This window comes from Ovis canadensis, chromosome 12 (genome assembly GCF_042477335.2).
Source record: "Ovis canadensis isolate MfBH-ARS-UI-01 breed Bighorn chromosome 12, ARS-UI_OviCan_v2, whole genome shotgun sequence".
Lineage (NCBI taxonomy): Eukaryota > Metazoa > Chordata > Mammalia > Artiodactyla > Bovidae > Ovis > Ovis canadensis.
Window position 1 is genome coordinate 70,179,487 of NC_091256.1, and position 24,730 is coordinate 70,204,216.

General features: G+C 41.9%; 1 protein-coding gene across 8 annotated transcripts in view; it reads right to left on the reverse strand.

The window, feature by feature from the left end:
• Positions 1-24,730, reverse strand: part of SEC16B (SEC16 homolog B, endoplasmic reticulum export factor) — a 65,827-nt gene that overhangs the window by 28,585 nt on the left and 12,512 nt on the right. Inside the window, exons 1-11 of one of the 8 annotated variants that reach the window (XM_069546139.1) lie at positions 19,551-19,714; positions 16,182-16,535; positions 14,599-14,711; positions 14,380-14,474; positions 13,259-13,386; positions 12,390-12,498; positions 10,813-10,957; positions 7,522-7,673; positions 7,066-7,127; positions 5,057-5,192; positions 4,374-4,604 (exon numbers count right to left, since the gene is read on the reverse strand). In XM_069546139.1, the coding sequence (XP_069402240.1) occupies positions 4,374-4,604; positions 5,057-5,192; positions 7,066-7,127; positions 7,522-7,673; positions 10,813-10,957; positions 12,390-12,498; positions 13,259-13,386; positions 14,380-14,474; positions 14,599-14,711; positions 16,182-16,477 (1,467 nt within the window). In that variant the 5' untranslated portion in view covers positions 16,478-16,535; positions 19,551-19,714. Of the gene's footprint in view, positions 1-4,373; positions 4,605-5,056; positions 5,193-7,065; positions 7,128-7,521; positions 7,674-10,812; positions 10,958-12,389; positions 12,499-13,258; positions 13,387-14,379; positions 14,475-14,598; positions 14,712-16,181; positions 16,536-18,396; positions 18,633-19,550; positions 19,821-24,730 lie in introns of those variants that run through there. The other 7 variants (XM_069546146.1, XM_069546141.1, XM_069546140.1 and 4 more) reach the window with 7 other exon arrangements.

The following is a 24,730-nucleotide window of genomic DNA, read 5'->3' on the forward strand; positions in this document are numbered from 1 at the left end:
TTTGAGACTGCATCCAAGTACTGCATTTCGGACTCTTTTGTTGACCATGATGGCTACTCCATTTCTTCTGAGGGATTCCTGCCCACAGTAGTAGATATAATGGTCCTCTGAGTTAAATTCACCCATTCCAGTCCATTTTAGTTCACTGATTCCTAGAATGTCAACGTTCACCCTTGCCATCTCTTGTTTGACCACTTCCAATTTGCCTTGATTCATGGACCTGACATTCCAGGTTCCTATGCAATATTGCTCTTTACAGCATCAGATCTTGCTTTTAAAACATACACATACATATATTTATCTCTTCATTTAATTTTTAAAACTATTCAGTAAGAGTTTAATTTATATGTGAGGTTGAGTAGTAAAGAAGCCACCTGCCAATGCAGGAGACCCAAGAGACACAGGTTTGATCCCTGAGTCAGGGAGATTCCCTGGAGGACGAAATGGCAACCCACTCTAGTATTCTTGCCTGGAAAAATCCCATGGACAGGGGAGCCTGGTGGGCTACTATAGTCCATGGGGTCACAAAAGAGTCAGACACAACTTTGTAACTGACCATGCAATTTCCTTACTGTCCCCAAAATAATTTTATATTTGGACAGGAGATTACTAATGAGGTATTTCCACCTCCAAATGAGAATGTATTTGATTATCCCAACATCTCCCATATTATCATATTTGAAGAGAGAATAAATTTAAACAATCACAGTTAGGAAATTCAGCATCATAGTCAGTAGAAGTAAAAATGACATTAAGATTGCTCTTTTTGAAACAAGTTCCTACTGTATAGCACCAGGAACTATATTCAAAATCCTGTAATATAATAGAAAACAATATTTAGAAAAAGTATATCTATAACTGCATCACTCTGCTGTACAACAAAAATTAACACAACATTATATATCAACTATACTTCCATTTAAAAGAAAAGAAACCCAGGTGAAATCTTAAAAAAAAAAAAAAAGAAATGTTCTTTTGGGGAAAAGAAGATTGATATTTTTGTACATTAAACTATTTCATAGTAGTGTTTTTTAGAAGGATTTACTAAAGACTGGTAAGCTTTCTTATCTCTCCTTGCTATTCTTTGGAAGTCTGTACTTAGTTGGGTGTATCTTTCCCTTTCTCCTTTGCCTTTCGCTTCTCTTCTTTTCTAAGCTCTTTGTAAGGCCTCCTCTGACAACCACTGTGATTGGTGGGGAATTACTACTTTAGTCAAAACTCTGCATCCCCAAAAATATAATTTAAGAATAAGTGATGAATTGAGAAATTATATAGAGGATATCAGTCTTGCACAATGCCAGAATTAAGACCCTAGTCAAGTGTTAATATAAGATTTTAAAAATATTGTGGAGTCCAGCTCCTCACAGATCACCCTAAACTCCCACAGGGCTCTATCTACCCTTGCTACCTTTGGGTCGTAGTATGACAGATGATGTGGTGGGTGGTTACAAGCCCGAGATCAGGTACCACCAGGCTTCCTAAATCTAACTCTTGCTTTATTACTAACTTTCCTCATTTATAAATACATAGAATAAGAATAGAACCTAAACTAGAGGGTTTCTATGAAGATAAATGAGATCATGCATATAAGCTGATAGGTGAGTATCTGGCACATAGAAAGTATTTTTCAAATATTTTCTTTTATTATTGTTGTTGTTATGGTCATTACTTATTCTTAAGAAAGAGATTATCACTGATTTATCTCTGTATCCCCCTACTGGGTTTGATACCTTAGAAGTGGCTGCTACATAAATGTTTATTGAGTAAGTGAATCACTGGTGAAATAGCACTCCCTACTATATAGTGAATATGTATATTAAATATATAATGACTATATACACACACATATATGCTACAAGTTGATCCCATTTTCACTGAGTATCATGTCTATCTCTCGTTTAAAAGATAACATCACATACAAAGATACACACACAATTAAAGATTTAAAGGTAAAGGTGAAGTCACAAAAGTATTTCAACTTTATTTTCAAAAATTAATTTTGAAGCAGGAAAAGCCTTTCTATATATCACCCCAAAAAAGTGATTTCAGACAGAAAATCCTTAAAAAGTAAAGAGTTCCTACAAATCAATATGTGGGTATCAAAACTCCACAGAAAATTTTGGAAAATCCGTGACAAAAATATTCACAGATTAAAGGATATCCAGCATCATTTATAATAACAAAAGTGCAAATAACTACATTTTTTTCACCTCTCACACTGGCACATATCAAAAAGAAACACACTGGGTTGGTGAGAGTAGGTGGAAGCAAGCACTCTCGTATATTGGTAAAGTAATCAATACAACCTCTAAAAAGTCAGTTTGTAAATATCTATCAAAATTACAAACCATATACCCTTTGATCCAAAGTTTCCACTTCTACAAACTTTCCTTACGTATATTCTCTCCAAAGGTGCAAAATGACAGTGTTATTCATTGCAACATTATTTGTAATTGCAAAAGACTAGAAATGACCTGTGTCAATCTACAGAAGTTCAATTGAATTGATTATAATTCACCTATAGACACCTATGTAGCTGTAAGTAATAATGAGGAAGGTATTTGTATATAATAAGAAACAAGAGTCACCAAAATGTGGCCAGAAGACCCAGTTCAGCCCACTGCCTGTTTTGGTACAGCCTACAAGCTACGAAAAGTTTTTACACTTTTAAATGATTGAAAAAAGATCAAAAAAAGAATAATGCTTCATTACACATGAAAGTGATATTTTCAAATTTCTATGTCCATAAATAAAGTTTTATTGAAACACAGCCACACCCATTTATTAACAGATTATCCATGGCTGTTTTCACACAATAACAGTGGAACTAAGTAGAGGAAAGCCTGCAAAGCCTAAAATATTTACTATCTGTTCCTTTATGGAAAAAAATTTACCAATGCTAATATTGAGTGTTTCCTATAAGATCTTGTTAAATGACAAAAGGAAAGTGAAGACATGATATGTAATATGCTATAAGGGCAAAGACGGAGGAAATAATTATATATGGAGGAAATACCTCTGTATATTTCAGAGAGGAAAAATCTTGCGGCTGGGAGGGAACAGGGAACAGCATTATTTCTCCTGTTATATCCCTTTTATCTTTTTATTCTTAAATGATTCAAATTGATTTCAACCATTTATGCAAATATTTAAGTTTACCAAATGCAACTCAATCCAGTATTCTTGCCTGGGAAATCCCATGGATAGAGGAGCCTGGTGGGTTACAGTCCATGGAGGGTAGCAAAGAGTCAGACACAACTGAGTGACTTTCACTTCACTTCACTTCAGACTTTTGTAAAATGTGAGCTCAACTTCAAAATTAGGGTATAAAATAATAGGGACATATATGAGGTGATGTATATGTTAATAACTCAGTGAGGGGAATCCTTTCACACCATATATCAAATCACATTGTATACATTATCTTGCCATTTCATTTGTCAAATATACTTCTATTTAAAATTGAATAAATTATATAAAAATGTTAAAGTCTAACTTACATATCAAAAAATACAGAAGACATCACTTCATCAGTGGAATTAAAGTATTCAGTATTGACATGTATATTTTAGATATAGTTGATGGAGGTATTCATTTGTAAACAAACTTCCTGGAAACTAATTTAGTATATATATGAAGAGCCTTTTAAAAGTACATACTCTTTAACCCAGTAGTTCCACTTCTAGGAATCTATCTTAAAAAATAATAAAAAGACCATCCAGATATTTATATAACAAGACTTTTGAATTGTATAATTATGGTGGTTGTGGTTTAATGGATAAGTCGTGTCTGGCTCTTGCAGCCCCATGGACTGTAGCCCACCAGGATCCTCTGTCCATGGGATTTTCCAGGCAAGAATACTAGAGTGGGTTGCCATTTCCTTCTTCGGAGGATCTTCCCCCGCCCAGGAGTGAAAACCTGGTCTCCTGCATTTCAGGTGGATTCTCTACCCACTGAGTTACCAGAGAATGGCAAAAGTGTACATGGCCTATATAGTCAACAACAGTGAATTGTGCATAAAATATGATACATTCATATAATGGAATATAGTCTAGATTTTAGTGGCACAGTTTAATGCCATGAGAGGGTTTCACCATATAGTCTTAAGGGGAAAAAGGAAAAAAATTGTATATGTAATTTAATTTAACTTTTAATATTTATACATATGCATAGAAAATATTAGAAGTAAATATATCAAAATGTTAACAGGTATTATCTTTTAGTGGTAGGACTTTGTGTTGTTGTTGTTTTTTTTCCTTTGTACCTTTCTGAACTTAGTTATAAAATGAGTAGATGTCACTCATACCATTGGGGGAGGGGTGAGCTATATGGCTGCCCGGACTATTTTAAGCAGGGGTGGGCGCGGCACTTGCCTTCTTCCTTCCATGGTAGAGCAGCTTGGTGAATTTCTCCACGATCTGCGCAGGCGTCTCCACGCTGGGAGGAATCTCCCCGGTGAGCAGGTCCCGGGTCCCCGAGCCCAGCACTGGCCAGCCCTCGTCCGTCAGGTTGATGAGGTTGGCGACAGGCGGCTGCCGCTTGTACTTCTCCAGCTTCTTGCAGTCCTGCATCAGCAGCTCGGCGATGTCAGACCCCACCATGGACTGCAAGGCAAAAAGAATCCCATTCGTCGCCATGCTGGTACCCCAGGCTGCAGAAGCTGGTACGCCCGCTTCAGGAGGAGACCCACAGGTAAACACAAGACAGTCCTTTTTGCATTGTGGTAGTTGAAACTCCACCTTCATTCTCATGCCTATTTTCTGCCTGTCAGGAGCCACAATGACCAGAAATATGCACACTCTCATAGGTGTATTATCTGCTTGGTGAGGTAACCCAAGAACTGAGCAATAACCAGAGGCTAGTGGAGAAGGGCAGGGAAAAGTTAGCGTTTGCACTCTGGCATTGACCTCAGCAGTTTCTTTTCTTGAGGCCGTTTGTTGCTTCTTTAATGTTACCTTTTATAATTTTGCCCCAAGACGAATCTTCTCTCTCCCAGGAAAACTTAAATTTCAGTCCAGCCTGCACCTGCCCATCCTCCGGCCGCGGTGATACTGACCCCGTTCTGCCGACAAAGGAGAACCAACAGCTGCCAGAGTAGAGCCGAGTCTCTGCTCCCCGGTGTCTCAGATTTGCGGCTCTGTGCTGCCTTCTGCTGGCAAAACGTCATGATGTCCACCTTGTGCACATCTTCCCTGGAAGAGATTTCAAGGAGCAAAGAGTGAGGGGCAGACTCCTCTCCCAGGCAGGACCACAAGCCCCTCCTACAGCGTGAGGGCGCTGCCTGGGCTGGAACTGAGACAGTAATAGAAACAGGACAACCCAGGATGAAGGCACTGGCGCCCCACTCAAGTACTCTTGCCTGGAAATCCCATGGACGGAGGAGCCTGGCAGGCTGCAGTCCATGGGGTCGCACAGAGTCGGACACGACTGAAGCGACTTAGCAGCAGCAGTAGCAGCAACCCAGGATGGGGACAGTGAGTCTGTAGTTACAGGACCGTTGTTTCCATATAGAACAGGAAAGGACCTCAGAGATTCTCTCATACACTGTCTCCATTTTACAGAGGAAGAAACTGAGGCCCAGAGACCTGAAATGACTATTTATTTGGGTGGCAGGTCAGAGCACAGACTTTGAGATCAGACAACCCTGGATTTAAATCTAGCCTAAACTTCTCAGTCTACACAAGCTGCTTATCGCCTCTGAGCCTCTGCTCTTTTTGATAAAACAGGGGTGATTAAAATGTCTACCTCCAGGGCTTCCCTGGTGGTACAGTGGATGAGAATCTACCTGCAAGGGACGCAGGTTCAAGCCCTGGTCTGGTAAGATTCCACATGCTGTGGAGCAACTAACTCATGTGCCATAACTACTGATTCTTGGCGCTGCAACTACTGAGCGTGTGTGCCACAGCTACTGAAGCCTGCATGCCTAGAGCCTGTGCTCCACAACAAGAGAGGCCACCACAGTGAGAAGCCAGGGCACTGCGACGAAGAATAGCCCCCGCTTGCCACAGCTAGAGAAAGCCCGCGTGGAGCAACGAAGACCTGGTGCAGCTAAAATAAATAAACAAAATAAAATGTCTTTAAAAGTCTACCTCCAACTCAATGTCTTGTAATAACCTATAATGGAAAAGAATCTGAAAAGGAACAGATTTATATATAACTGAATCACTTTGCTGTAATATGAAACTAACACAGCATTGTAAATCAACTATACTTCTATTAAAACACTGTTTTAAAGTCTACCTCATACAAAAAGGAATTAGCCAATTGTGTAGCATATATAAAGTATGCAATAAACAGGAATTATTATTTGCTTGAGATTATTTAATGAAGTCAGTCAAATGGACATCCGTACCCTAGGTGTCCAAACACCCAACTCGGTACTCTAGGCCACACTGCTACTACACCTGTGTGTAAAAATGGAGACAATTCATTTTTACTTGAAGGAACTGTCAAAATACCCTGGGGATTTTCCTGGAGGGGGAAGCTTCAGGATAAGGACACATCTGTATAGCTGTGACGATATTTAAAGGGCTTCAGAATGTATTATCTCACCTCTGACACCAGCCTGAATTCTTTTCTCCACAACAAAGAACATCCTCAGTATTTATCAGAAACATGACTAGGAATTGAAAAGCAGTTCTAGCTAAGTCCTGCAGAGGGCAGACTTGCACACTGTCTAGTAACACGCTGACTGGGTTATACATCTCTCCAGAAAAATGTTTTCCATATGAGCAACTTGCCTATGATTTCCCAGGCTGTGCTCCACTTTTCTACCAGTTTAAGTATTATTAAGTACCCAGAACATTAAAACCTCCTACCACATAGCCTTTGTGAAATAGAATTGATTTCAGATTTTTAAACATTTTCTGTCTTTCAACACTCAAATTGCTTGTCAAAATGGCTCAGGCCACATCTGGCTCCAACTTATAGCACAAAGATTCCATTCCAATGGGGACAGATATTTTCTTTCAAGGAAGCCAAGCCCAAAGCCCCAAATGCTGACTTGGGCAGGAAGATTTTATAGGTTTCAAAAGCCCTTATTTGGCAACTTTTATGGTGATTTACCTGATCAGCGGTCCTGAGAAAGTCCTCATCTCTTCTTGTTCCTCAGAATCATTAAGAATAACCTGGAACAAAAAACTCAAGTTTGGTCTTCAAGACTATGTGCCCCCAGTGTCTCATTCCTCAGTTGAGTCCATATCAGAACCCAGAGCTGTGGTCCTAGGATGGGGCTCAATGCCTCATGGAGAAAGCAGGAAGACAAAAACGAGCTCTCTAGTTTCTGGATATGAGCCAACAGCATCACAGGTAAAACATCAGTCTAGCATTACTTCTTTCAGAGAAGAGCCCCACGCATGCCTTCACACACACACACACACACACACACACACACACCCCAGTCCACAGGGTACATGACTCAGACCCCTCCAAGAGCACTCTATTTCTGGAGATGCCAGGGCTCAGGCAAAGGCAAGCAGGGAGTAACGTGCTGACATTCAGGGGACACAGAATCTTGTTTACCTCCATGCTGTGCAGTTCAACAAGGGCTGTCTGTCCATCACTGGGAGAGCTGGGACTCACACACACCAGCTGACCTCCTGGCCCAAAACTCACAGGCATGTGAGGGACATAGAACTTCATGGGTTCCTTGGGACCAGCTGCTGAGATGTCCTCTGACCAACCAAAACAGGTGGACACTGTTAGCATTACTACCACTGCTTTGCTTTATGTAAGAAATATTCCACAGACATATTTCTTTCCAAATTTCACCTGGGACCCAGATAAGATTCTGGGTGGGTTACATAATTAGAAGAAATACATGCTCTAAGTCAGATTTAGGCCTTTAAGAATATGTCAGACTATAATGCCTAATCCAACATCATATTACAAGGATTATGCACCATGATCAAGTGGGATTTATCCCAGGGATGCAAGGATTCTTCAGTATATGCAAATCAATCAATGTGATGTACCATATTAACAAATTAAGAATAAAAACCATACAATCATCTCAATAGATGCAGAAAAAACTTTTGACAAAATTCAACACCCATTTATGATTTTTAAAAAAATTCTCGAGAAAGTCGGCATAGAGGGAACCTACTTCAACATCATAAAGGCAGGCCATACATGACAAACCCACAGCAAACATTCTCTATGATGAAAAACTGAAATCATTTCCTCTAAAATCAGGAACAAGACTAGGATGCCTGTGCTCATCACTATCATTCAACATAGTTTTAGAAATCCTAGCCATGGCAAAAAGAGAAGAAAAAGAAATAAAAGGAATCCAGATTGGAAAAGAAGTAAAAATATCCTGTTTGCAAATGACATGATACTAAACATAAACAATCCTAAAGAGGCCACCAGAAAACTACTGGTGCTAATCAATGAATTTGGTAAAGTTGCAGTATACAAAATTAATGCACAGAAATGCCTTGCATTCCTGTACAATAACAACTGAAGATCAGAAAGAGAATTTAAGGAAACAATTCTATTTACCATTGCAACAAAAAGAATAAATACCTAGGAATAAACCTTCCTAAAGAGGCGAAAGACCTGTACTCATAAAACTATAAGATACTGATGAAAGATTTCAAAGACAACACAAAGAGATGGAGAGAGATACCATGTTCTTGGGCTGGAAGAATCAATACTGTGAAAATGACTATACTACCCAAAGCAATCTACATATTCAGTGCAATCCCTATCAAACAACCAATGGCATTTTTCACAGAATTAGAACAGAAGATTTTATAATTTGTGTGGAAGCACAAAAGACCCTGAATAGCCAAAACAGTCTTGAGAAAGAAAAGCAGAGCTGGAAGAATCAGGCTTCCTAACTTTAGACTATACTACAAAGCTACAGTAATAAGACAGCACGGTACTGGCACAAGAAAAGAAATATAGATCAATGGAATGGGATAAAAAGCCCAGCGATAAACCCACATACCTATGGTTACCCAATATTTGATAATGGAGAAAAGAATCTCTTCAATAGTGATGCTTGGAAAACTGAACAACCCATGTAAAAGAATGAAATTAGAACACTCCCTAACACTATATACGCAAAAATAAACAGAAAATGGGTTAAAGACCTAAATGTAAGGCCGACACTATAAAACTCTTAGATGAAAACAGGCAGAACACTCTGACATAAATCACAGCAAGATCTTCTTTTGACCCATCTCCTAGACTAATGAAAATAACAAAAGTAAACAAGTAGGACCTAATTAAACTTAAAAGTTTTTGCACGGCGAAGGAAACCATAAACAAGACAAAATAATAACACTTAGAATGGGAGAAAACATTTGCAAACAAAGCAACACACAAGGGACTAATCTCCAAAATATATAAACAGCTCATGTAGCTCAATATCAAAATAACAAACAATCCAATAAAAAAAATGAACAAAAGACCTAAATAGACATTTCTCCAAAGAAAACATACAGATGGCCAAGAGGCACGTGAAAAAATACTCAACATCACTAATTACTAGAAAAATGCAAATCAAAACTACAATGAGATATCACCTCACACTGGTCTGAATGGCCATCATCAAAAAATCTACAAACAAAAAGTGCTGGAGAGAGTGTGGAGAAATGGGAACCCTCTTATAATGTTTGTAGGAAAGTGGATTGGTTCAGTCACTATGGAGAACAGTGTAGAGGTTTCTTAAAAAACTAAAAATAGAACTACCATATGACCCAGCAATCCCAGTCATGGGCATATACCTAGAGAAAACCATAATTCCAAAAGATACATGCACCCTGATGTTTATTGCAGCACTATTTACAATAGCCCAGACATGGAAACAACCTAAATGTTCATTGATAGAGGAATGGATAAAGAAGATAAGGCACATATACACAATGGAATATTACTCAGCCATAAAAAGGAACAAAATTGTGCCATTTGCAGAGATGTGGACGGACCTACAGACTTTCTTGCAGAGTGAAATAAGTCAGAAAGAGAAAAACAAACATCATATATGAAGACATATATGTAGAATCTAGGAAAATGGTACAGATGAACCTATTTGCAAAGCAGAAAGAGAGAGACAGACATAGTATGGACACCAAGGGGGGAAAGGAGCATGGGATAAATCGATAGATTGGGGTTTACATATATACACTATCAGGTATAAAATAGAAAACTAAGAGAAACCATTGTAGAGCACAGGAAACTCATCTCAGTGCTCTATGGCGACCTAAATGGGAAGGAAATCCAAAAAAGCGGGGCTATATGTATATATATGGCTGATTCACTTTGCTGTACAGTGGAAAATGACAACATTGTAAAGCAACTATACTCCAATAAAAAAATAATTTTAAAAAGAAAAAAGAATATAATGCAAGGAATTGATGGTTTAGTACAAATGATAATGTACCAGGCCTAGACTCTCATGAGGGTGACAGGTTGGGGATTGGCTCTCATAGCCCCAATACTCAGGACAAACCTCCTACATCCAGACCTTTGTGACCTGCTTTGACTTTCCCAAACTGACTCTGGTCTTTACTTTCTTCCCTCGTTACCTACAGTACCTCTGAGGGCCTCTTCTCCCAACCTGATGATGGCCATGGGCCATGTTCCTTTCCAAGAATCAGCTATGATGCATTCTTCAGTACAAAAGAAAAGACAGGGAATGGAGCCAAAGCTGGCCACTCTGCCCAGGGGACCTACATATACAAATGAGGCAGACAAGGGATCTACTCTTGGAAATACTGGGTAAAGTTGACCTTCCAAGAGCTGTGCCACCCAGCCCTCTTCTCATCAGACTCAGCCAACTCCTTTAATCACGTCAGTACCCACCAGCCTGAACTGGGCTCCAGGCTGCTGAAGTCCTGGGGTCATAGAGCTCGGAAGCATCTGCCATGTACTGACTGAGCTCATAGCTGCTGGAGGTGAGACCAGACTCATGCTGCCAGAGAAGGTTGGACTCCTCCATCAGTGATGGCTGGAAGTTAAAAATGACAAGAACACATGGGAAGAATCAGAGACACTTTCAGAGAGACAGTCCTCTGAAGTGTTTCTTCAAAGCAACAAAATTCAAACTTTCAAATAAATCTAATGAATGTGGACATATTGAAAGCAAAAGAAGGGATCATTCAACTGACAGTTCTCGCTAAAGGATTCATCTAGGCCCCATGGGTAGAGTGCAGGTCCTGGGGTCAGGGGGTTTTAATTCAAATCCCAGCTTTGTTAATACCAGGCTCTGTAACCTTGAACAAGCAACGTAGACGCTCTAAGCTCAGTACCTTCATTTGTAATGTAGATAATCATACCTACCCTATAAAGTTCAAGTACCTACCTTTTGCATTCATTCACCAACTATCTAATGAGCACTTACTATGCTCCAGGTGCAATGCTTTCCCTAAGGATATGGGTACAAAAGGACTTCCCTGGTGGTTCAGGGGCTAAGACTCTGTGCTCCCAATACAGGGGGCACAGGTTTGATCCCTGGTCAGGGAACTAGATCCCACATGATGCAGCTAAAAATTTGCACACCACAACTAAAAGATTCCACATGCTGCAACTAAAAAAAATCCTGCATGTTGCAATGAAGATGCATGCCACAACTAAGACCCAGTACAGCCAAATAAATAAATATTTTTTAAAAAAGAAATTCACAGAGCTTATATTCTGGGAGGATTGTAAAGCAGATGCAAACAATGGATACAAAAGCTCTTTGTCCACACTGTAAAGTACTGTACTCATATATGACTGCTGTTATTGTGTTGTTACTGTTAGTCCTAATAGGTGCCCGGCCCTGTTAAGTATTAGGTATACAGAAGAAACCGTTCCCCCAAATTATACAAATCTAATCAGGGATAGAAGATTAATACGAGACTGTCAAAAATTAAGACCTTGTCTCTTGTAACTTTTCCATAAATCTAAAGTTATTCCAAAATTGAAAGTTTAAAAAATTCAAGAGCTCCATTTCATAGCCCAACTGGTACACACAGTAAGATTTCAGAAGAGAGAAATGGAAGAGTCAAGAAAGGTTTTAAATTCTGCTTTTCATACCCAAATTAAAAGATGCTAGCAACTTCCCACTTCCTAAGTAAACCAAATTGCTAGCTCACCGGAGTACCAGAAACACTTCTTTTCTTTCCCACCTTGGAGTGACTTGGGTGATACTTCATGACAGCTAACTTGGCAAAAAAAAATGCAAAAGGGCTCAATAAGGGCCCCAGACCCAGAAGATTGAAACAGGAATCAGGGAAAGGAGGACGTAGGCATGAAGGCTCTGCCAAGAGGGGAGGAATGGTACCCCTTAGACTGCTGGCATTAGGGACCCCACCCCCAGGGCCCTGCCCTGCCACTGCTGATGATGTCAGCTCTGATGCAGTGTCACAGATCACCAGCCCTGTGTCACTTCAGGTTACCTTGTTTTTCTGTGCCCCAGTTAGCGGACTCTCCATGAACAGGCCCCCGGGCCTCTCCTGTCCAGAGTTAGAAGCAGGACTGTCTTTATAAGGATTCCGACTCTTAGATCTGTAGCAAAGTGACAGGAGCATGTGAGAGGGGATCCAGGGCAGACCAGCAAGGCTGAGCTGCCCTGTACTAGAGGCTGCTCTGCCGCAAAGTGTGGGCAGGTGTCGGGTTGGCACATGTGCCACAGGGAAAAGCCTTGTCCTCCCTTGTGCTGCCACGGTCTATTAAACCAGAAAAACAGGAACGGAGTTCATAGTACAGTTACTAGAAGTGGCCCCAAACTCTGCAGAGAAGGCTGGATCTCTGTGGTCTGACATCCCAGAATGACTTTAATCAGAGCAGGCAGGTTGGTGAGTTTCAGGGAGGGGAAAGGCCTAAGGGTACCAGACAGGTACATGTACAAAATGCTCCTCCCTGCTCTTCTCGTCCCAGGGGAGAGACCATTGTTAGGGCACAGGACCGGGCAGAGGAGAAGCACCCCATCCCCAGGCAGGATGCAATCATGAGAACTTCTGCAAGGCCTCATCTGTTCCAAGGCCAACATAGAATTAAGGCCCTCCTTCAGCATGGACCTCAAGTAACCTCACAGGTTTGGGGACTTGGGCAGGTTTGGGGAACTGCCACTCAGAATTAAGAACCCCTCCTTCCAGGGTCCATGCGAACAGCTGGCTCGGGCCAGCCTGAGCTCCATCCTTGTGGCCAGAACAAAAGCAGACGGGCTTCTGAAGATGAAGGACCAGTACCAGATGACATCAATTTTGCCAAACATAGTCTGAGTTTGGCTGAATTATGTTGAACCAGCCTCTCCTTTCGCACTTACTGGAACTGGGTCTCCCTATTTGTTCCAAAAGGCCTATTCTGGTTTTCATGTTGATGCTCATTGAGGTACTTTTGATCTCGATGATCTTCCTGCCAGATATAAGGACTCCCTTGCCTTGGCACTGCACCCTCAGAGAAAACAAAACAAAGACAGGTCACTTCCTATTCCTAAAAGTTCAGAGATTCTAGCAAGTTGTGAAGCTGGGTTACTGGAGTAAGGCAGGTATAAAGACATACAGTCATCCTTCTGTATGCTTTAGGGGATTGGTTTCAGGACCTGAGAAAGTTAAAGTCCCTTATATATTAATAAAATGGTGTAATATTTGCATATAATCTATGCACATCCTCCACAAACTTTAAATCATCTCTAGATGACTTCTAAAACTAATAATACCATATAAATGCTATGCAAATAGTTGTCAATACAACATAGGTGCTATGTAAATAGTTGCCAACAAGCAACAAATTCAAGTTTTAAGTTTTGGAATTTTCTTTTTTTCAAATATTTTCAATCACCAGTTGGAGACAGACCTGCAGATTCGGAGGGCTAACTGTATTTGCCAAATTGAATAAAGTTGGTAAGTGAAAGCCAACAGTGAAAGTCTGTAAGATGAATCTCAGTCTTCTCTGAACCAATCAGCATGACTGTACAGGATAGTACAACAGTGGGGATCCTGTGTGTGTGTGTATGTGTTTTCAGTACTGAAACAGATTTTTCTCTTTACTAGCAGGTCAGAAGTTGCCATTAACACATACCTAAATCCTTACTATTGGTATAGGGTATAAATTCCTTTTTGTGCAAATCTGCCACTCTGTGATGGTCAGACTCATAACAGCCCACCCACACACTTGATGACTTCACTGTTAAGAACTGACTTCACTGTTACTTGATCAGGGAGAGACTATAATCTTGGTTATAATGAGTAGAAAAAAAAAATGGATGAAGTACAAACTCTCCATAACACTCATAATAATAGTTTCAGTCCCATCAACTACACCTACATGTACAAAGAAAAATGACTGTTTTCTATGTCTTCTCAAGACGGCTAGCAGCAGTGTGTTTGCTGTGGCCTCATCTGACCAAGCGGAGAAGGCAATGGCAACCCACTCCAGTACTCTTGCCTGGAGAATCCCAGGGACGGGGGAGCCTGGTGGGCTGCTATCTATGGGGTCGCACAGAGTCAGAGATGACTGAAGCCACTTAGCAACAGCAACATCTGACCAAGAAAGAAGCAGGTGGGGGTGGAGGCCTAGGATGAGGCTCTGAGCATGGCCCTTTTGGCCTCTGCCCTGTCAGACCAGTGGTACCATCCCAAAGGCTTCTTGGAGATTATTCCATACCTCTTTCTTCCTGAAGCTGCTGTGGGTATCCATGGTAGTAATAACTTCCATAAGCATATTCTTCCCTTAGGGCTGGAGAGTAATAGCTCTGATAGAGATCCTCAATGCTCCACCTAAAGAATCAAAAAAAGGCCACTCATTCAAGGATGAGCATAGCAAAGAGAAAAACCAATGGAGAGCAACTTTCCTGGTGGTCCAGTGGCTAAGACTTCATGATCCTAATGCAGGGAACCTGGGTTTGATCCTGGTCAGTGAACTAGATCCCACATGCTCCAACTAAAGATTCCACATACCACAACGAAGATCAAATATCCTGAGTGCCACAACTAAGACCCAGCACAGCCAAATAAATGATTGATTTTTTAAAAAAAGAAACACAATGAAGGACTTGACAAACAAAACAACTTCAGAGGACAAAACTGTGATACCTATCCAGAATCTGCTCTAAAGCTATGGTTCATCCTACAACCAAAAATCTAGAATCGGAGCAGGAATAGGATCATTGTGTCAGAACAAGGCTGCAATTTTTACAGTAAAACCACAGCCAAGTGTCTCTTCTCCTTCCTCATGATCCCTTTTACTCCTCAAATATACACATCCAACAACACAAAATATTATCTAAGAAAACCCTGCCCTGATATCACCTTAGGAAACCCCTTCGCAAGATAATTGTGTAAAGTACCCAATACACCACTGTAATTCCCATGCATACTATAGACGGAAATGAGACAGAAAAGTCAAATTGGACCATTTTAAATCTGCTTGCTGTTATTGCCTCTACCCTTAACAGACCTTCCTTCAAGAATTCAACACTATTTTTATCAATTAATAATTCTTTACTATTTCATAGGGGCAGCATTCTTTACAATAGCTGTCATAATTTCAACGTTAAACCTAGATGCAGGAAAATATCATCTCACCTGAAAAAGCTAAAGTAAAACAATAGATGGCTTGCAACATTCCATAAAATATGAAGGCCAGAAGTAGAAACTCCAGATTCTCCCAGCATTACCTCACAGAGACCTTTTCATTCTGAGCTTGGAGACTCCAGGCTTCTATCTGCTCTCTGATTTGTTTAAGTTCCCAGTCATTCACTCAATGTATATGTTTTCTGTGTAGGCATCACACTGTAGGTGCTGATCTAGGCACTAGGACTCTTATGTTGCTGGTGGGTTTGGTGCTAACCCTGGGTTAGAGTTATCAACGAGGGTAAGGAACTTTTTATAGACATCCACAGGAAAAGCTTTCCATAGTCCACAAATCCTGCCTTTTGTGATCCCAGAGTAAGAGGGTCTCATCTGCCGTCTTGAATTTCACCATTCTTTCTACCCTCTCCTCTGCCCCCAACACCCAATCTCGTTGTGATGGCTTCTTAAGAAGCTCCCCTAGGGATTAACAAAAGGAAATAAACTATATTTTCAGTCACCAAAATCCAGCCTGGGAGAGGAAAGGGTTTAGCTAAGTCAGTGGAGGAGGAGGAGGAAAAGGAAGAAGAGAAATAAAAGGAAAAGGAAGACGGAAAAGAACGATCTGTTCATAAGCATTTAGGAGAGCTGGGTCAAGTCCAAGCTCTAAACTCATACCTTGAATACAACTGACTGGGATAACCACCTTCATAATAGTCAACCCCGGGCACAGGTGGATGCCATTCCCCAGATCTGGCTGCATAGTGAGGCTCCTGGTGGTCTGCTCTGGGGTCCTGCTGTGGCTGGGGGCTCCTGCCCATGTCTTGCCTTTGATGGACCCTCTCTCCATTGTGCCAAGAGTGAGGGATAGGCTGATAGTATCTATCTCTCCGAAGCCCTCGGTCTGGATCCTTTGATGGTGCTGGGGGCCTCCCCGATGGCTGAGGCAGCCTCTGGGGAATCCAAGGTTCCATCCTAGATCTTCTGAATTTCTCTAGTGTTTTGAGTCAGCTGTGTAGTTATTTTATCTTCCTGCCAGATCAAAAAAAAAAAAAAAGAATTATCATTTTAGGCCTATATCCAAGCATGATGTTTAATTGGGTTTTGTGAAAGAAGCACCCATGGTCCTCAAAAATCTTCTTTTAAAAAAAAAATTAATTTATTTATTTTAATTGGAGGCTAATTACTTTACAATATTGTATTGGTTTTGCCATACATCAACATGAATCCGCCACAGGTGTACACGTGTTCCCCATCCTGAACCCCCCTCCCACCTCCCTCCCCATACCATCCCTCTGGGTCATCCCAGTGCACCAGCCCCAAGCATCCTGTATCCTGCATCGAACCTGGACTGGCAATTCTATCTAAAACAAACCACACAGGCACTGAGACAGAGACACCTGAAAAAAATCGCAAGCAGATACTTGAAATAAATAACAGGCTAGACAATTATATTGAGGTTGTTATGAAAATTTTAAAGTATATTGGGAGCAACAATAGATGTGGGAGGCCTGGGAGAGAGAACAACAATATATAAAGCTCCAAAACACAGTCAAAGTATTCCAATTAAGACATGTGTGCTCACCTATTCCACCAACAAACAGTTATTCAGGAGGCCCTGTGCTGTCATAGAAATACAGTGGGCTTTAGACAGAGCTAGACCCAGATCAGATCCTAACTCTGAACTTCAATGGAGGTAAAGTGGATAAGAATCTGCCTGCCAGTGCTGGAAACTAAAGAGACATGGATTCAATCCCTGGGTCGAGAAGACCCCCTGGAGAAGGGCATGGCAATCCATGCCAGTATTCTTGCCTGGGAAATCCTATGGACAGAGGAACCTGGCGGGCGACAGCCCAGTGGATCACAAAGAGTTGGACACAACTGAAGTTAACTAGGCACACCAGGAAGATCTCGCATGCCAAGGAGTAGCTAAAGCCTGTGAGCCACAACTACTGAGCCTTGTTCTCTAGGGCCCGAGAGCCACAGCTACTGAAGCACATGAGCCTTAGGGCCCACATATTGGAGCTACTAAAGCATGTACACCTATAGCCTGTGCTCCGCAACAGGGGAAGCCACCACAATGAGAAGCCCATGGGTGAGAAACACTCCCAAACTAGAGAAAGCCTGCATGCAGCAACAAAGACCCAGCACGACCAAAAATAAATAAATAAATACATTATTTTCTAATAAAAAAAAATATTGACTTTGCCACTTATTAGCGAGTTAAATTTTTCCAGCCTTAATTTCCTTACCCATAAAATAAGGACTGTACTCATTAGCTGACAGGGTCACTCTCAGTGTTAGGGATACTTATGTAAAGTGCTGAACACCATGCCTGGTATACAGTAGTGGTTCAATAAATAACAGTGTTATCAGAGATAGAGATTAGCGTAGGGTGAGTAGCTGAAAAGATTTCCTAGATAAAAAGAAGCTTAGGGACTTCCCTGGTGGTCCAGTGGTGAAGAATCCAGGTTTGATCCCTGGTCCAGAAAGAACCCACGTGCCTCGGGGCAACTAAGCCTACATCCCACAGCTACTGAAGCCTGCTTGTTCTGGAGCCCACACCTACAACAAAGATCCCACTGCCACAGCTAAGACCCAGCATGGCCAAATCAACAGATGTTTAAAAAGAAGAAGAAGCAGCTTAAAGTGACTTCAAGAGACATCTTTTCTAAATCCTTAAAGTCTTAGAGAACTATGCTCTATAACTTGCCCATGCCTGCCCCTCCTCCAGGAGAAGTGAGGAGACACAGGGTTTGGGATTGCTTCTGCGACAAACTAGAGAGCTGTGTCTCCTGCCTGGAGATTTTAAAACCTGGAAGTCTCCCCAGGATCAAACTGGTTTTCCCCACTTATTCTTCATACTGGGATATAGCTCCCAATGACGAGTTACCTTCCAAGCTTCTCTGCTTGTATCACAGAGCAGCACTGGCACCCAGCTGCCTTCAAAGAAAAGCACCCATCACCCCTTACAGCTGCTCCGGAGTCTCCTGGGTCAGGAGGATACATGGCTCCATCAGACCCCATGTTCCTTCTCCCTTGGGAACTACGTTAGGTTGAAAAGTTCTGATCAGATCCACAACTTGCTCCCACTCCTGAAACTCCCAGCTCAATATAATAATAAATATCAGAAGCAAAGGTCAAAGGGTGTATGTGTTGAAATCAAGACGTCACTCTGCTCCAATGCTGCGGAGCCAGGGTCCACAGCTATGAGCAGAAAGCTGTGAGCAGAATGCTCCAGAAGAACAAGGGGCAGAAATGCCTTCTACCTCCAGAACAATCACAGCTCAGGAAAACTTGCATCTTCCTTCCCATGTCAGCTTACTTCCTTGAAAGAGTCAGGTGTAACGAGAGCCTTCTCCAGCAAATCCCAGCAAAGGCCAAATGCCCCAGACACAGTGAAAGGCTACCTGAGTCCTTCCTGAGGCCTATGGGATTTGAAAGCATTTGGACACAAGGAAGCTCAACAAGAAGAAAGCCTCAGGATTTCCCTGGTGGTCCAGTGGTTAAGACTTCACTTTCCAATGCAGGGGGTGTGGGTTCAATCCCTGGTCAGGAAGCTAAGATTCCACATGCCTTATGGCAAAAAAAAAAAAAAACATAAAACAGGAACCAACACTGAAACAAATTTATAAATAGAAACTTTAAAAATGGTCCACAGCAAAAAAAAAAAAAACCTATTAAAAAAAAAAAAAGAAGATGAAAGCCTCTTCCACCTCATCCCCAGATATTTTCACTAGACAGCCCTTCTCTGACTGCAAAGACACATTACCCACTCCCTTCACCAAAGTCAACTCCAGTTGATTTCTGTTGCCAAGATATCAATACCAGCTTGTTAGGGCTCAGGTTACAATTAAGGACCCCAAATGAAAAGCACTTAAGATACTCCAAATAAAGGCATTGCATGCACAGGGACAAGTCATACTCACACATCCACATAAATGACCTTTCCTGGCCCCACTGAGGTCAATATTGCCTTTCCTAATTTGACAGCACAGCAAGCACAGCCAAGACAAAGCCTACAAGGGTGCCCGAGTCCCCACACACCTGCTCTGACAGCCGCCACCTTCCCTTCGCACGCTCCAGGAGTGTCTTCTCCCCTTCTAGACACTGTCAAAGTCCAGGTGCCACATCTACCCAGACTTACCTGGCTCTCAGATCTACAGCCTGTCAGCTACCTTTGCAACTGCCCAGCCTCCATGGGCTGATTCACGAGGGCAAAGTACAGCCCAGTCCCTCCTTCGTCCAGACCCAGCTTGGCGTGTTTGCCCAGAACCCAGTCAGAGGCTGCTGCTCCTGTTTGCCTGGTAGTGGGCTGAGCCAGGTTCCTGCACATGTGAAAGAATCCAAACCTGCACAGCAAACAAAGAACAGAGACCCGAAGGAGAGGAAGTGCAGAAAGCCCGGAGGCAGCCTGGCCTGGGGAGAAGAGTGCCACCTATGCGTTGTTAACTCCTGTCTGGGCCACGGGAGGCTCTATTGCTCAACCTCTGTTTCTTCTCTGAAAGAGGAATAACAAGGTGGGTTTTCCCAGATGGCTCAGTGGTAAGGAATCCACCTGCCAATGCAAGAGACTCAGGAGACATGCGTCTGAACCCTGGGTCAGGAAGATCCCCTGAAAGAGAAATAACAACACTTAACTTAGAAGGGTCATCATGAGGACCACAGGCTGACTTCAGAGATATTGCAAGTTCAGTTCCAGACCACTGAAATACAGTGAGTCATAGGAATCTGTTGGTTTCCCAGTGCATGTAAAAGTTACGTTGTACATGATATGTAGTCTATTGTGTGCAATAGCTGTATGTCTAAAAAAATACAAAAAATGCAGGACTTCCATGGTGGTCCAGTGGTTGGGAATCCACCTGCCAATGCAGGGGACACAGGTTTGATCCCTGGTCTGGAAGATTCTACAGGCCATGGGACAACTAAGCCCATGCCCCACAACCACTGACCCTGCACTCTAGAGCCCATGCTCTGCAACGAGAAGCCACTGCAATGAGAAGCCTGCTCGCTGCAACTAGAGAAAGCCCTACGTGCAGCAAAAGAGACCCAGTGCAGCCAAACGTAAATAAAGAACACAAGGTTTTTTAATGTATATCCCTTAATTTTAAAATCCTTGGGGACTTCTCTGGTGACCCAGTAGTTAAGAATCTGCCTTCCAATGCAGGGGACACAGGTTTGATCCCTGGTTGGGGAACTAAGATCCCACATGCCACAGGGCAATTAAACCCACAACTACTGAGCCCTCGAGCCACAACTAGGTGCTGACACAGCCAAACACAAATAAATAAATATAAAATACTCTACTGCTAAAAATTGCCAAAGCAATTATAATAGTAATGTCAAACATCACTGATCACAGATAACCACAACAAATACGATCACAATGGAAAAATCTAAAATACTGCCAGTGTACAAAATGAAACAGAAAACAAGAGAAATATTGCCAGAATTACCAAAATGTGATGTGGAGACACAAAGTGAGCAAGTGCTTGTGGGAAAGTGGTGCCGTGAGACTTGCTCAACGCAGCTTTGCCCCAAGACTTCAGGCTGTAAAACAGCACAATAAAGTGAAGCGATATAAAATGAGGTATGCCTTTAAATGTTGGTAATGATATATAATTATGTATGCTTTATAAATAAGTATTTATTTTCGTTTCAAAGGAGATAATCTAATTCTACTGGCTGAGGTAGGCAGAGTACACACTGTGTGTGTTATTTGCTCACTCGTGTGTGACTCTTTGTGACTCCATGGACTGTAGCCCACCCAGCCCCTCTGTCCATGGGATTCTCCAGGCAAGAATACTGGAGTGGGTTGCCATTTCCTTCTCCATGGGATCTTCCCAACCCAGGGATCAAACCCAGGTCTCCTGCATTGCAGGCAAATTCTTTACCGTCTGAGCCACTGGAGAAGCCCAGAGTATTCACTGGTGGGTAGTAAATGGCTGGTTTATGTTTTCCTCATTCGAATTTCTCACCATTGGATTCTGACTGTGCATCAGTTGTATTATCCAGATGGAAGGCAAATTTAAATGCTCAATACTGAATTGAAGGCACTGAGAAGTTTCTATTACAACAAGAAAATAATTTCTCTTGTTTGAAAAATAAATTTCTTCAGGTGAACACAAAGAAGCTCATGTCTACCTTTGAATTAATGTTTTAAAATTTAGCAAATCATCATGCTGTCTACCTTAAATGTGTACAATGTTATACATCAATTACATCTCAATAGAGCTGGGAGAAAATACAAATCAAATTCAGAATTTGTTCTAAAAAGGCTCAGATGTTTATCCTTTCTTTCAACAAACACTTACTGAGTCCTTATTATGTGTTAGGATTTGACACACATAAATATGAAGGGCACAGTCCTTGTCATCAAAAATCTTTGAGCAAATTAACCTGTCATGCTGTTTATTAGTCCAGGGAAGGCCTGGACTAACAGTCCACGGTTGATCTCATGACCAGATAGGCTAAGGTATCTAAGCTATAAGATTATGACACAGAGAACTTCCATGGTGGTCCAATGGTTAAGAAGCCATCTTGCAAGCCAGGGAACAAGGGTTCAATTCCTGGTTAGGGAACTAAGATCCCACGGGTCATGGAGCAATCTGGACCTGAGTGCCACAACTAGGGAGTCCATGCACCACAAGGAAGATCCTACATGCTGAAATTAAGACCTGAAATAGCCTAATTAATTAATTAATGTTTTAAGAAAAAGCTTTGCCACAGCCCTTCAACTGATTCTGAGGTCATGACAGCTGAATGTAGAATTCTCTGACTCTGGGTCGTGGTTTCTAACCCCACTGGTGGGCTCTGAGGCTTGGCTCACTAATAACCTGTCATTTTTAATCCTCCATGTAAGAGGTATTGGAAAAGGACACACACAATGACCACAGGAATCAGAACATGGTTGATTACAACACAGTCTCAGATGTCAAATTATGTGTCCCAATATCTCACAATAACATTCATGAAAATCTGATATAACTCTTTTGGCTTATAACATGATGTTAGCCTCGCCCCAAGGGCTCCCCTGGTAGCTCAGCTGGTAAAGCATCTGCCTGCAATGCAGGAGACCCCAGTTCAATTCCCGGGTCAAGAAGATCCTCTGCAGAAGGGCCAGGCTACCCACTTCAGTATTCTTGGGCTTCCCTAGTGGCTCAGACTGTAAAGAATCCTCCTGCAATGCAGGAGACCTGGGTTAGATCACTGGATTGGGAAGATTCCCTGGAGGAGGGCATGGCAACCCACTCGAGTATTCTTGTCTGGAGAATCCCCAAGGACAGAGGTGGCCTGAAGGGCTACATCCATGGGGTCGCAAAGAGTCAGACATGACTGAGCGCCTAAGCACAGCACAGCCCAGCCCTGCCCTATAACACCGCTGTGTCACTGAAATGTTAGCTTTGGAAGACCTTACAGGTTATTTTAGCAACTTCATTTGGTTGGTGATAAAACCAGATCCAGAGAGATAAAGTGATTTAGTCAACATCACAAAGCTAGCTAGAAGCTCAGTTAAGATGATCTAGATGTACGGGACTTGTCTTGCATTGGGCTTACCAAAGTGTGATTATGAATTATTCAAGAATTATGGGAGCCAACAGTAAAACTGTTGATAATTTGAAGTCCACCACAGTGGGGGTATTTACAGCACAGAAACTGGCAAGTGTTGTGAAACCAGGTTGTTGTTGTTTTCAGATAATCACTTTCCCGGCACAATGGTTACAACTCCTAACTCCTAGTCCAGTGTTCTTTCAACCACAGAATTGTCATTCTATTTCTAGCTTTCATCTCACACGTCTGGGTTAAACATCTAGCCCCATTATTGCAAATGCTCCTTTTGTGACATCCCAAAGCCTCTCCAGTCATCTCAAGAGTTATTATGAAACTCTTCATATACTCACCAACCAAAATTAATTTTAATTAGCTTTAATTATTTTATGTAGACATATGGCATACCACAGTTATATGGGTCATGAAATGAAACAGATTGTATGGGGTTTCAGCACTCCAAAAGGTTTGGGATTTATCAGTCCCTGCCTTCCCTAGCCCCATAAATCAACAGTTACTAAGTCTTTCAACCTGGCGGCTCAAGTCTTCCTGGTTTCTAACAAAATTCACTCAGTTTGACAGTACATTAGCAGCTCATCCCCGACAGGAGTTGGGCTAAAATTGGTCTTGTCACCTCAAGTCCTGACTGCAGGGCCCTCACATGAGCCCATAGGCTCTCATATGCTGAAACAGTTATAGTCTTAACATTTTTCCCTTCCCCAAGTGTCCTGTCCTCTTGCCCAATTTCTATTCTGTATGCCAACTGTCCACTGGAACTGGAAAGAAAAGTGAAAGTGAATTCGCTCAGTCATGTCCAACTCTTTGTGACCCCATGAACTGTAGCCTATCAGGCTCTTCTGTCCATGGGATTTTCCAGGCAAGAGTACTGGAGTGGGTTGCCATTTCTTTCTCCAAAGGATATTCCTGACCCAGGGATCGAACCCGGGTCTCCCACATTGTAGGCAGATGATTTGCCATCTGAGTCACCAGGGAAGTCGAACCCTGGAACTGGAGCCCTGGTCAATTACTAATTGTGAATTTCCTTTCTCTGCCTTCCTCTCCAGATACCAGACCACTAAGAGGATCTTGCTTCAACCAGGTGCAAATGTCCTAGTTTGACATCTATCTAATAAAAGCATCATCGCTGCTAATACTGCAGCTAATCTCTTCCCACCATAATAGTGCTGCTAGATGTGAACACCCACCTAGATCCAGGTCAGGTTTGCCATGAATCCCTGAGCACTAGGATTTAATGACTGGTGAGCCTTATAAAGGCCAGCTCATTGGCTGAGATACTCTCCAGGCTTGACCCCATTTCTTTTCTGAAAGTAAAAATTTAGGAAACAAACTGAGAGGCCTTATGCCAACAGATGACCAGTAATTATTTGTCTGGGTAATGGGTCTATGGATGATTTTATTTTTTTCTTCTAGCTGTTCAAGTTTTCTAACTTTTCTACAATAAACTTGTTTTCAAAGACAAAGTCAACTAACATGGTTTTTAATCAATACTATATCCAAATGTGGTCCTGTCATAGCAGTAATTAATTATTTACCCAATTTGCTAAAACAGAGCAGTGAGTCCCCAAAGCTTCCAAGATTGGTTGGCTGCGCACAATCTGCTCTTCTGGAAAGATGATTCTGGAAGTCATACATTCACGAAACAAATCTTTATTGAACAC